The following is a 13,361-nucleotide window of genomic DNA, read 5'->3' on the forward strand; positions in this document are numbered from 1 at the left end:
CCATGCTTTAATCCCATTAAAGTTCATACATTTAGTTGAACCTGGACAGAGTATCATCCTGTACAGTACAACAGTACATTATCTCCATCATATTTGACAGACAATATGGTATTCCTCGGATCTCTTTCTCCATGCTTTTCCTTTCCCATCATTCTAATAGAAGTTAATCTGGGTATTTTCTGTTCAAAGACCTTTTCCTTTTCTTTTTTTTCAGAACTGTTTAAGGTCACATGAATGTTTTTTGAGTGCTTTGCATCTTGTTGTAAACTCGCTGTATTTCCATTCATGAAATTGGTGTCTCTTCATTGTAGACTTTGATAGTGGTACACCTTCCTCCTCGAGAGTGCTCTCGACATGGTTATATTTTGTGAAGTCTTTTTTCTTAACCATGAAAATAATTCTGTCAACATGCTGAGCAAACCGGTGCTTTCTTTCTTTTTGTACCAGATTGTTAGTTTGGTATCCTCTAATAGAGATGTTAAGGAAATTGCTTCCAGTGTGTTTCCCAGCTTAAGAAATTAGGAAAAAATTCAGCAAACGCACGACAGAGTCTGAGAAATGCATCTGGCTTTTCTATTGATCCATCTACTGAAGCCTCATCAGATAATGGCCTCAGTGGGGGGCTGTGGCATGCTAAATGTCTGCAAGTGTCTGTGAAACACAGCGAAAACTCTGTCATGCATTTGCCTCAACAGAGCCCGGACCTCGTGTAGGATCATGTTGACAGAGAACAAAATAAAATGCTGCCAACATCCAAAAAAGAGCTTTGAGTGTTCTTCAAGAAGCCTTTCTGAAGACTGTTTTTGAAGGACAAAAAAGTTTGCCTAAGAGAGTTCAGGCTGCGTCGAATAAACATAGTGATACCAATACTGACTTGTGTATATTGAGCTGTATTAAATCACTGCACCTATTTCCTATTTTATGGGAAACATGCTAACAGTTATAGCAAAATATAACTTTGTAGAGCTCTATCCATAGTTAAGTGTTAAAGGTTTTTTGTGAATAATTCACCTTCCTTAGACTCATAAATTGTAATCCAGCTGTAGTTATTTCTTTAGAAGTAATGATTAAGAAATGTTTTTAATCTGTCCACTAGGGGGCAGTGTTTTATCTGTGCGTTTTAGTGATGTGGTTGTTTACTCCCCCATGTAGTAAGAAATTTGTATATTAGAGGTGTTAGGTATTTTAGTACCATGGGAGCATTTACTGGATATTGTTTTATAGTGACATTATGCAGGAAAACTCTGTCATTCAATAAGGCCCCTTTGTTTCAGTGTTTTTCTCTTTGACCCAAGAATTGATGTGTGAGAATCACAGGCTGGTACAAGGTTGAAATACCACAGAGATCACTCCCTCAGCTACATTAGTTTCTTAATCTTTTAGACGCCTGTTGAAGGCCAAATGGTTTGTTTCAGATTTCACTAAAGAAAGAACTCTTCGTTTTGTGCCTTGAAAATATGTCGCTGAGATAATCACAATTGTAGCTGAACTGATACACTACACAAAGGATGCTTCTTCACCCAAGGGCAGGAAGACGCTGCCTTATCTTGGTCTGTACTGGTTTAAACTGATAAATCTGCTGTCTCATGAATTTTACCCTCTATATAAACTGTTGTACTTGTGAATAAAGTTGAGTCACTTTGGGAAGACAATCTAAAGCAGTCTCTGTTTTCTTGTTCTCCCAAGCTGCTCCCGAGCTGCTCGTACTAACACGCTGAATGGCATGCTTGAATATTACTTGAGAATATATTTGACTGTGTTACAGACTAAGGGACATTCTCTGCTGATAGGTGAAGGTACATTCTCTGCTGATAGACGTCCACGCCTCGGAGGAAGCCGATCCACGGAGTAGGCCCTGGAAACAGTTTCCTTCAAGAGGGGCAGCTCAAGTTAAGCAGTTTGGATACAAAGTTAGAGAGGCAATGCTGAGATGGTTTGGACACGTGCACAGGAGGGTTAGTAGAACACCTGCAGCAACAGATCTACAACTTCATACATAGCAGCTTCTCACTAGTTCATTATTGCTTCAGGATTACTTTAGTATTGCCGACTGTATCCATGTGCCATAAAAGTGATGCATCAGTGCATCAGTGCAATAGTTATTCAGTAGGTCTTTAGTATCTTTACAGTTATTTCCATAATGGTAAATCAGAGACAACAGGAATCTTAGAACATGTTTTCATCGACATATTCAAATCAAACACACTCATATAAGTTTCATGTTTTTATTTTTGTTTTTTGTTTTTAGTAGTGTTAGAATTTAGCTTAACTTAAAGATTTGACACAGAACCTGGCAAGAAATGCAAGAAATCCCAAACTCAAGCTACATTTATACAGGATATTAAGTGTTTATGTATGTTTTATTTATCTGATAGCTGAAACAGAAACAAAGAGAATTTCCTTTAAAAAAAAATTAAAAATGAACCAATAAGAAAAAGTAGTATAATGTGACATATGTTGCAGGTGAACTTTGTCTCTTGTTCTTTAGGTTCTTTAGGCACTTGGATAACTGACAAACTTTTCCTTTAATGATTCACAAAAATAATGATTAAAGCAAGATACATTTCCTCAGGATTTACTTGCCCATAGACTAATGACCTATATAATCACTGTACCCAAAACAGCATGGTTCAGCTTTGAAGCTTTAAATGGTGCTTAGTGAGTATGGGTTTGCACTCCAGGTGACATATTTCAAAAGAATTGTGTGCTATATAAAGTGCTAATCAATTTTTAGTACATTGTTATGACTTTAAAATGTACAGGACATTTTTACATACATACAAGGACTTTAGGAAAGTCATCTAAGCATGTCAATTGAACTAATTATTATTTTCATAGAAAAAAAAATCAGCAATCTTTTTTTTATAAACTAAGAAATTGTTGTTATCTTTTTTGGGGAAACATTATACTTTCTCCAGTTTTGAACAAAGATATATGCATAAAATAAGACAGATTAATTTTCCACTTATCATCAGTTTCTTTTGATGTTTTACATTAAAATTGTGATCATCATTGTGCAAGTGAACTTGATATTATCATATCAAGGACAATAAAAGATCAACTGCAGACAGTATAATTAACATTTATGAACTGAACTTTTGCAGATGAGAAAGCAAATTCCACCATAATGTGTTTGAACATTACCCTAAACATAATTTAACTTACAACGCTGGTTGTTTCACATCTCTTTCAAATGAAATGCAGACTTGGTGAAAACTGATGCCTCAACAATAACAGTAGAATAACACTGGAGGGTAAAGTTTTGTGAACGTGTCTCATGAAGGCATGCAAATTAGAGATCAGCTGATAGTTAGATCGGTTTTGCCTGAGTGCTGAACGTCAAAACAGCCAACCTTCTGGGCAGGAGCATTTTCAAGGATTTTTTAAATGGGGACACTGCACGATGTGTCAATGTGATGCTGAAAAATGAAGCCGTGGCCAATTGCACTTTTTCCAGATGGTATTGCACTGTGTTTCATAATCTGATGGTACTTTCTGTGTTCATACTACAGTTCCAGTAATTGTGACAAGATCCCAACAACACTGGTTAAAATGAAGCTCCAAACTATGACAGTCTCCACTGTGTTTTATGGTTGTCAACACTCACTGTTGTACCTGTCAATGACCTTCTCCATAAATAATGAAAATTATATGACGTGAAAATTTGATTCATTTCAGTTCTTGTATAATTTGGCATACCTCAGACTTTTCTTCCTGTTTTGCTTCTGCTCAGAAGTCCTGAGTAATCTGTTTTGCTTTACTTCCTTAAGAACGGTTTCTTGACAGTCACGCTTCCAGTGATTAGGTCTTCATGTTGTCACTTCCCTACTGTCGTCTTACCATTTTGTATCAAAGAGGCATAGGTTTTAGTTGTTTGTTTATTTTGTAAGAACAAGAAAACATCATCATTATCATCATCATTTATTTATATAGCACTTTAAAAACACACCTGGTAGACCAAAGTGCTGTACAGTACAAATATAAATATAGTAATACAACAGGAAAAACCAAACATAGCAATAAAATTAATAAAAATGTCAGTTGCCCCCAGAGTTAAAAGCCAGGGAATAAAAAAAATAAAAAACTGGCACTGATGTAACTTGTCTAATATGGAGAGGAAGATTATTCCAAAGCATCGGAGCCTCAATAGAGAACGCTCGGTCTCTATGCCGTGCACAATCTCAAGAAACTGCTTTTGGGAAGCCCTGGAATAATTACGGGGTACAATAAGTCCAGTGTTTACATTGTAAAAACAGCTGGCTGCTTTATTAGGGGGTCAGAACTGAGTGTGAACTGAACTTCACAGGGTCCTTCTTTTAGAGGTTTCTCAGGTTAAAAATATGTTGGAATGATTATGCCTCTTCTTTCTGAAAATTACTCAGGACTCTTGGGCCCTGGTACTTCTATGTTCTTGTGCTATTTCTTCCTGACATTGCCATATGCCAGGATTGCCTCATTTATCACATCTGAGGTCTCCTGCTTCTTGTCAGGCACTACTATGTGTGGTTGGTCAGCCAGCAGCTGCTTCTCTGGCTAAAACACTAAGTTCCTGTTGCTTTGAAATACTTCTCATTGATTCTCCTATCAGGACTGGGGACTTTCTTGTCCACATGCAGCACAGACATTCATGTACACTATCCTAGCCACTTGGTTGTGCTTCTCATGTACTCAGTCGAACTTTCTCTTACATCCTGCCGCTATATGTTGGACTATCTCAGGGACACCTTTGCACAGCCTGCAGCTTGGGTCCTGCTGGCTGCTCTTTGGTTTCGAGATATCTGCTACTTCCTCTATCTGTTGATGGTATGTCTCAAGGAAGGACTTGGTCTTCCATGATACTTCCTCATCACCATCTGTCTTCAGTTGATTTCTGGGGTCATCTTCCCGATGTATTTGCAGATGCTCTGTGTTTCATTCTGGATTGTGTCTCTAACCCTCACTAATCCTCACCCACACTCTTCCTATCATTGAGCTGGCTTCTCAGCACATTACCTTCTACAGCTGTTTGGCTGTGGCTGACCTTCATGGGTCTTTATCTTGGCTCACATCAGCCGGAGGGATACGCAGGTACTTGTAGCTGTTCCTTATGTCCACTATCTCCTGTTTTTGAAAACATTCAGCCACATTATCCAGCCCAAATGGCATCCATATGTCCTCGCTCTAGAGCCTTTTGCGTTGGAGCAGTAAATCGATGTCTTGCTTGTTCCTGGCATACATCTTAACGTCAGCATTGTACAGGAGGCGGCTGATGGTTGCTCCACTCCTGAATCAGTATACACTCTTAGTGGCAGGCTGGCTTAGGGGGTTTAGGCCTATGCAAAACAGCAATGGGGACACTGCATCACCTTGTTATCTTCTGCATTTAATGGTGATTTTTATGATTGCCTTGGAGATGGCCATGGAATATCCAAAGATGATGCACTTTTTACTTTTTGTTTGTTGTTGTTTTTTTACTTTTAATGTGTTTGAACCTGGTGGCATGATTCTAAGCAGGTGGGTTCTAGGAGTTTTCATCTCAGTTTCCACTCTAATTTTAACTCATTGAATAGCTGGCTTGGGTTTAGAGCCTGTTCCTACCACACATGACTCCCTTTGAATTCTTCCACCATTAACTGTGAGCACTCAGTTATCATCGTCGCATAATAGGCTGCATCAAAGTTCCCTGCAAAGTTCATGTACTCCCTTATCAGCTCCTGGAAACAATATGACTTCTCCTGGGTGACTGAGTTGCAAAATGGGATTACAGGTGATCAGTAGATTCAAGCACTGTGAGGATTATTGAGAGCTACCATGCCATTGTTTATGATTAATGTTTGATTAAAATTTGTGACTTATACAGTACCGACACAGAGTGCACATTTGCTTATCAGTGCAAATGTGCACTCTGTGCACTTACCAGATAAAGCAAAAGATCATAAACTTGTTTCAACCCAGTCTTATGCTTATAATAAGCCCTCACTTTGACTTTCCAGAACCATCGAGTAACATCTCTGTTTTACTGGGCAACCATGAGACTGGTTCTTCCCAACCCAGGACTGGATCTCAGGATCCCAAACTATGAGGACCTGGAAAAGATGGAAAAGGAAGATGGTGACAGACCCAAATGGGATAACAAAGCTCAGTACATTTTAACATGTGTGGGCTTCTGTGTAGGGATTGGGAATGTGTGGAGATTCCCTTACTTGTGTCAAACCCACGGAGGAGGTAAGGCCAGAAGAAAACAGTAAAGCATCGCATTATTTCTGTCTCCAATTACAGTATTGTCATTTTTTATTGCAGTGTTATAGAGGTTTGTGGGTATGTTGCTGTTTTTGTCTTTTAAACATTTTCCTGAATTAGAAAGAATTAGAAAATAGTTTTAAAAGTTACAAAATCTGTGTGTCAAGGAAACTTAGTGGAAGCTTTGGAAATTAATACTTGACATTTGTAAGTGTCTGAATCCCAACAAAGCTACATTATGATATTTATTTTAAACATTGCCAATAGAAATAAGCCACAAACAATTTAATGAATGGGACAAATTGTTGTCAAGATAAATTTGGGAAGGTAAAAGGCCCTGAATTAGATTTAAAACCATACAATTGGCTAAAGGAAAAGGGGGGTGGGCCCTTACTTCTCTCAAGGATCATTATTGGGCAGCAAACATAATGTTTGATAAATTAAAGCTACGTTTTAATTGAAGCAGAAATTATACAGTGTATTAAAGATTTTTTATTAGAGCTTTATTTTAAGCTGTGACCTTTTCCTTCAAATAAACAATAATAATAATAATTTTTTAAATTCATGGAAAACAGAAAAAAATATTAGCTTTGACTCCACCACTGATCTCCACCAGTCTTAGCTTGATAGCCCACAAAAGCTGTCAGTGTCATGTACTTGCTATGGCAATGCCATCTCAGAAATCAAGAGTTTAATCTATGATAACAGTGTTGTTGCTTAAACAACAATTGCCCTTCTGCACATGTACAAAAGTCATGTGTGTCGGTGGCTGTCTAATTCATGCACACTCTAGCATTGTTCAGTAACGAAGAAACACATTCACTGGGGGGGGGGGCATTTTTAAAAAGCCATTTTTAAAAATTCAAATATTAATGTCACTGATCTCCCAGCAAGCCCCTGACAGTTTTTGTTAAACTGCTGGTTGCAGCTCACCAATCTACACCACTGCTGAGAATATGAACCGTGCTCCCACTCTCTTTGAGATCTCTATCTTTGTGTATATATTTTTCATAGGTGACTATGGGATCTCATAATTATCTGGAATTTTCTGAATGGGCGTTTAGAGCCGTTACATGTATATCACATGTATAACATATCAATGTTCACACATGGAACAGCTGATAAATGGTAAATGGCCTGTATTTGTATAGCGCTTTACTAGTCCCTAAGGACCCCAAAGCACTTTACAGTACATTCAGTCATCCACCCATTCACACACAGGTGATGGCAAGCTACATTGTAGCCACAGCCACCCTGGGGCGCACTGACAGAGGCGAGGCTGCCGGACACTGATGCCACCGGGCCCTCTGACCACCACCAGTAGGCAACGGGTGAAGTGTCTTGCCCAAGGACACAACGACCAAGACTGTCAGGGCCGGGGCTCGAACCGGCAACCTTCCGATTACAAGACGAACTGCAACTCTTGAGCCACGATCGCCTGCATAAACCAGCTCAGCTCAGATTTAATAGCATCTGACTTCCAAACCTTATTCCACTACTAAGTATCTAAGTATGTGAGGTATTGCAAACACCTCTGACTGTCTAATTGTGCTGCTGATCAACATGTTCCAGGTGCCTTTTTGATTCCTTACATCATCCTGCTGGTGCTAGAAGGATTGCCCCTTCTGCTGTTGGAGTTTGGCATTGGCCAGCGACTCAGGAAAGGCAGTGTGGGCGTGTGGAGGGCCATCAACCCCTATCTGACTGGTGTTGGTAAGTAACGGCCTCTACAACCACATACCCAAGCAACAAATGGGAGAATTATCGGTACTACAGGAACACAAAGTTGTTAATGAAAGCTTGGTCCTGTGTAAATGTGATGTTTGTTAATGATCCTTTCCTACAGGTATTGCTTCCATGCTGGTCTCTTTATTGATTGGCCTGTACTACAACACCTTAATAGCCTGGATCATGTGGTATCTCTTTAATTCCTTTCAAGGCCCACTGCCTTGGACCCAGTGTCCTCTCAATGACAACCGAACAGGTAGCTGAAAAGACACAAGCACATACTTAGAATCTGTTAGTCTCCAATATCTAATCACAAGTGTGGACTTTTATGCATTTTCAGGCTTTATATCCGAGTGTCAGCAGAGCTCCACAGTGGATTACTACTTTTACAGAGTCACTCTGAATGCCTCTGCCTCAATAACAGACTCTGGAGGACTCCAGTGGCCCATAGTGATCTGTCTGTTAGCTGCCTGGACAGTCATCTGTATCTGCTACATACGGGGGATCAGTACTTCAGGAAAGGTTTACTGAACTTTTTTTCAAAAACAAGCATTGCTTAATCAGTCTTATTGCTGTTATTTGACAATTTTTCACATCTTTTCATGACCTCAGGCAGTGTACGTTACAGCCCTCCTGCCTTATGTAGTGTTGGCCATCTTCCTGATCAGAGGACTGACTCTTAAAGGAGCCATGAACGGAGTGAAGTACCTGTTCACACCAGATGTGTGTATTTCAAAGTTCTATCATAAATATACATCATGTAACATTGTGTAAATATCTTAATACAAAGCCACATTACACTGTGTATCTCACCCTTGCAGGTGGATGAGCTGATGAACCCAACAACCTGGTTGGATGCAGGTGCCCAGGTCTTTTATGCCTTTAGTTTAGCATGGGGAGGCCTGATCTCCTTCTCAAGCTACAACCCTGTCCAGTAAGACTTATAAAGAAAGGCTTATATTTTCTGATAATCTAGATCAGATCTCTAATCCCCAGTTTCTGGGCTGCCTTTCCTCAGAACAGCCACCCCTCAAGACTCTCACCATTTAAAGCAATGCATTATCAGGGACTGCAACATCTAGTCCTTTTACTGAATGTATCACTACATGACTGTTACAGTAAGATTCGACTCACTTCTATTTTTACTTTCTTTCGCCAAGCAACAACTGCATGCAAGATGCGGTGATCCTGACTATTATAACTGGCCTCACCTCAATCTATGCTGCCACAGTCACCTACACCGTCATTGGCTTCAGGGCCACTGACAAATATGACACCTGTATCAGTGAGTGAGTAAAGCTTATTTTAAGGCTTTGAGAAAGTTTGCTACATCATTTTAGTAAATGTCACTAAACTTGCTGACTAGGACTTTAAAAACCTTTTGAAAAATTTGGAACTTTTGAAAAATTATTCTCATTTTTCTTGCAAAAAACAATCATTTGAGCTTTAGCACAACAAAAATTATTAACTGGTATATATGTATATGTATGAAAAATGGACAGCTTGTTTATGAAGAGTTGAGCATTTTCATCATTGACATCTTGATTGGAAAAAAAAGATTTAAAAAAGTGCCACAGCTATCGCCACCTGGTGGCTTTTTTTATAGAATGCAGCTTTAAGGCTCTTCCATATTTGCTTAATTTTTCTAACCTAGATTTGTCAGTGTTTGTAATATTTAAGATTCCTAAATTAACTTTCTTGTGTTTTTCTTTTTCATCTTTAATTAAAAATCTAAAAAAGGTTATTTGCATAACTAATGTATACTCCTGTAATTACTATTCTCAACTGTAATGTCTTCTTAGAAACATCAGGATGTTACTAAATGGATTTGAACTCCCTGAAGACAGCATCACTGCCAGCAACTACAATGCAGCCCTTCATCATCTGAACAGCTCCAATCCAGATACTGTTTTTGGACTGGACATTAAAACCTGTGACATGCAGAAACTCCTCAGTGAGGTGCCTATTTTAATGAAAATCTATCAAACTCCCATTTCCCATTTTTATTCTAATCTGCATTGTGTTTGTTCAGGGAGTGGAGGGAACAGGTCTGGCCTTTATTGTCTTCACAGAGGCCATTACCAAAATGCCGGGTTCCCCAGCCTGGTCTGTCCTGTTTTTTATCATGCTTCTCTGCCTCGGACTCTCAACACTTTTTGGCAACATCGAAGGAGTCGTAGTCCCTTTGAAAGACTTGAATTTATTTCCTAAAAAATGGCCCCAAGAGGCACTGACAGGTATTCTGTTTCAAAGACTAAACAATCAACACGTCGGCCTGCAACCCCAATGTTAACACAAGCTCCCTTGTTTTCATGTCTTTCAGGAGTAACGTGTCTTGTATCCTTCATCATCTGTCTGCTGTTTGCACAGCAGTCAGGCCTTTATTGGGTAACTCTCTTCGATAACTTTGCTGGATCAATCCCACTGCTGACCATTGGCCTGACTGAGATGATAGCTGTTGTTTACATCTATGGCATTGACAGGTTAGTGCACAAAGTTTATGTACTTTTAGATAATATTGTATTATATAAAGCAGCCACACATCTGTAAAATCAGGAACATGATGTCCTGTAACCTTGTACAATCAGGCTGTCATCAATCTTTATTTGGTGCATTTAGCACAGTTGGACAACAATTAAATATTTAAGAGCCTATGTTATGCTCATTTCCAGCTCCAACTTTTATTATTTGTAGCTTTGCACAATCCACTGTTTAAAAGCATTTCTCATTCAGCCAATATTTGTCTTTGGTGCAGCCCCACCCTCTTTTTATGCCCTTTAAAACAACTTCCTTCTGACTGACTGCCCCTCCTAAACATAACATTTGAACAACATGCGTGCAGAGTTTCTTTGCTCACAGCCAGAGCCGTGTGTCTGAGATGATAGTTATCCTTTCTCGCTCAACTTTTCATAAAAGCAGAAGTAGGGATCATTTGTACACATGCTGACCTCATCATTTGAAACTTTGTCCATCCACCACTGCAGACTGTCCCTTAAAGCAATCACCTTGCACATTGCTTCTACAGGTTCTAACTTTACTGTTTACTGATCTTTGTATTGGTTCTACTTTAATATGAGTCTATTTACTTTTTGTTCTTTCATTTTTGTTTTTGTTTTATTTAAATAAAGTTATAATTCCATGAATTAAATCAAGTTTAATTTCATGAAAACCCTCTTGTGTGACAGGTTCAATGAAGACATCAAGTTCATGATTGGAAAGAAGCCTTGCATCTTCTGGCAGATTTCCCTGAGATTCACCAGCCCTCTCATCCTCCTGGTCATTTTAGTTTTCTACCTGGTGACTCAAGCCCAACAAGAACTCACCTATTTAGTCTGGGACCCCGACTACGTGAGTTCACAAAGACCACTTCTTATAAAAATCTGTGAAATCTGAAAAAAAAAGGAAAAAGAAAACAATCAACATTATCTCTCAGAATCAGCTGTTTTTCTTTTATGTTATTTTACCACATTTAATGAAGAAATTTCATTTTTACCTGCTTAATATAAAAAAAACCTCCAGATTTTCATTGTCAGACAACAGGACAGGTTTACAGGTTGTTTTCATGGATTGAAGCGGGGAGTTGACAGCTATTGCAAAGCTGCAATAACTCCTTCAACTCTCCTGTTGGGTTCAAAAAGTTCAGGAAGCCTCGCCCTGTTGGTTTCATCAACGGAGCTGCAAGCTGTTTAATTGGCGTGTCGGGTTGGAGGGTTGAGTCAAACAAATTATATTTCCATCCAGCCAAACTTTATGGCACCAACTGAGGTTCACAAGCTCATGATGACCAGTTGGAAGCCCCCTATTTTAATGATATCATGACAATCAAGGTAGCACATGGCTTTTTTAAATGTGCTTTTTATTGTAGTACAAAAAAGTTAGCTGAGGGATTCAGGTGGGGGAGGGGCCCCTCATTTAATTTTTATATATATTTGCAATAGTTGCTTGTGTGAAGTTTAAACAGTAATGAAAACAGGCTTGTTTGCTCATTGTGATGTTTTATGGTTTGCAGGACGAATTTCCAACTCTGGCATCAGTACCTTACCCTTCATGGATCAATGTGGTCATCTTTGTTTTGGCAGGAATTCCCAGTCTGGTGGTGCCTGTCTATGCCTTGTGCAGGCTGGTTTTTGTACGCTGCAAGAAAAAGATGAAGCCAGAGAAAGACATTAATCAGATATAAACAATTGCCTAAACAAGTCAGGCAAAAATATTTTATTTTGTCTAATAAAGGAAAAGTTATTTAAATACTGTGTCAGCATCAGAAGCATCATGTCTCTTTCATCAGTGCACTTTTGTCATGGTGGGGATAAAATGTAACATATTTTGACATGTGAATACATATTTAAGTAAGCTTTGCCATTAGATTATTGTTGAGTTATTGGAGGATTAGTTCATTTAACTGCTCAGTAGAGGTGTATGGATGGATGGCTGGATGGATGGATGGATGGCTGGATGGATGGATGGATGCCGAATGCATTGCAGAAGCATATCCATACCAGCAGGTGGCAGAAACCAGCCGTGTGGAACTGTATCAATTTGAAGACAAGGGAATAAAAGATGGTCACCAAATGTTTGAAAAAGACTTGATCCTTATTTTTAAATACTCAGACATCAAAGAATCCGATGACTGCAAGATTTAATAACTATAACTGAGAATTATTAACTAAATTTACTGACGTTTGAATATGTCTATGCTTGACAGGTGATGATGTCACTTCTCCCGGGAAAAGAGAAGCAGTTTGGATATATCCACTAATTAAACATAACATAAATTAATTAATATATAATAATTAAGGTGTTTCAGGTGCAAACTGCACTTGTTATCAAGCACATTATTATCTTACCGCCACATCATAATTGCACCTCCAGCTCATCGACTAAATGTGCCACTACATGTTATGTATTAGACACTCCCCTTTATGATCCAAAGGACCAGCAAATTATTGTAAGTTCACATAGGCTGTCGTCATGTTTCCACTCTGCGCTTGGCCTATTAAAAATGTCCTGAGAAATCGATTTTTATGATGACCCGTGATGAAGGCGTGATGTCGAAATGCGCAGGTCAGGCAGTAAAATAGTTCTTTGTTAGTGCTTCAGTTGCTCCTTCAGACTTTATTCTGTGCTCCTTGCACCCTGGATGTAGGCCAGAAACCTCTATTTGGCTCCTACAATAGGACTGACACATGAATATATATAACACTGATGGGGCAGTTTAGTAACGCCTAACTTGTTTGGCTTTTGACCGGAGCACTTGAATTAAAATCGGCGCAGAGTCAGCCAGTGAAAGAAACTTCACACATAATATCTGAGACACCGTTGGCTGGATTTGTTTTTTGCTCTTTTCAATGCATAAGCGGACATCGCTGCTTAATATGACCATAATATAGGAAATGGGACAGCTTTGGTGTGCTTGA

At 39.0% G+C, this 13,361-nt stretch overlaps 1 protein-coding gene across 2 annotated transcripts; it reads left to right on the forward strand.

Moving 5' to 3' along the window:
* The first annotated feature begins 1,789 nt into the window (after window positions 1–1,789).
* Window positions 1,790–12,388, forward strand: LOC101471840 (sodium-dependent neutral amino acid transporter B(0)AT1). Of its 2 annotated transcripts, XM_004547768.3 has the most exons (13): window positions 1,790–1,955; window positions 5,973–6,204; window positions 7,792–7,932; window positions 8,066–8,203; window positions 8,288–8,469; window positions 8,560–8,670; window positions 8,769–8,881; window positions 9,108–9,236; window positions 9,750–9,906; window positions 9,980–10,184; window positions 10,271–10,430; window positions 11,133–11,295; window positions 11,957–12,388. In XM_004547768.3, the coding sequence occupies exons 1-13, from the start codon at window positions 1,923–1,925 to the stop codon at window positions 12,125–12,127; spliced, it is 1,935 nt and encodes a 644-aa protein (XP_004547825.2). In that variant the 5' UTR covers window positions 1,790–1,922; the 3' UTR covers window positions 12,128–12,388. The 2 variants fall into 2 exon arrangements, with proteins under 2 accessions (XP_004547825.2, XP_076735296.1); XM_076879181.1 differs by lacking the exon at window positions 5,973–6,204.
* Window positions 12,389–13,361: the final 973 nt, after the last annotated feature.

This window comes from Maylandia zebra, linkage group LG22 (assembly GCF_041146795.1).
Source record: "Maylandia zebra isolate NMK-2024a linkage group LG22, Mzebra_GT3a, whole genome shotgun sequence".
Taxonomy (NCBI): domain Eukaryota; kingdom Metazoa; phylum Chordata; class Actinopteri; order Cichliformes; family Cichlidae; genus Maylandia; species Maylandia zebra.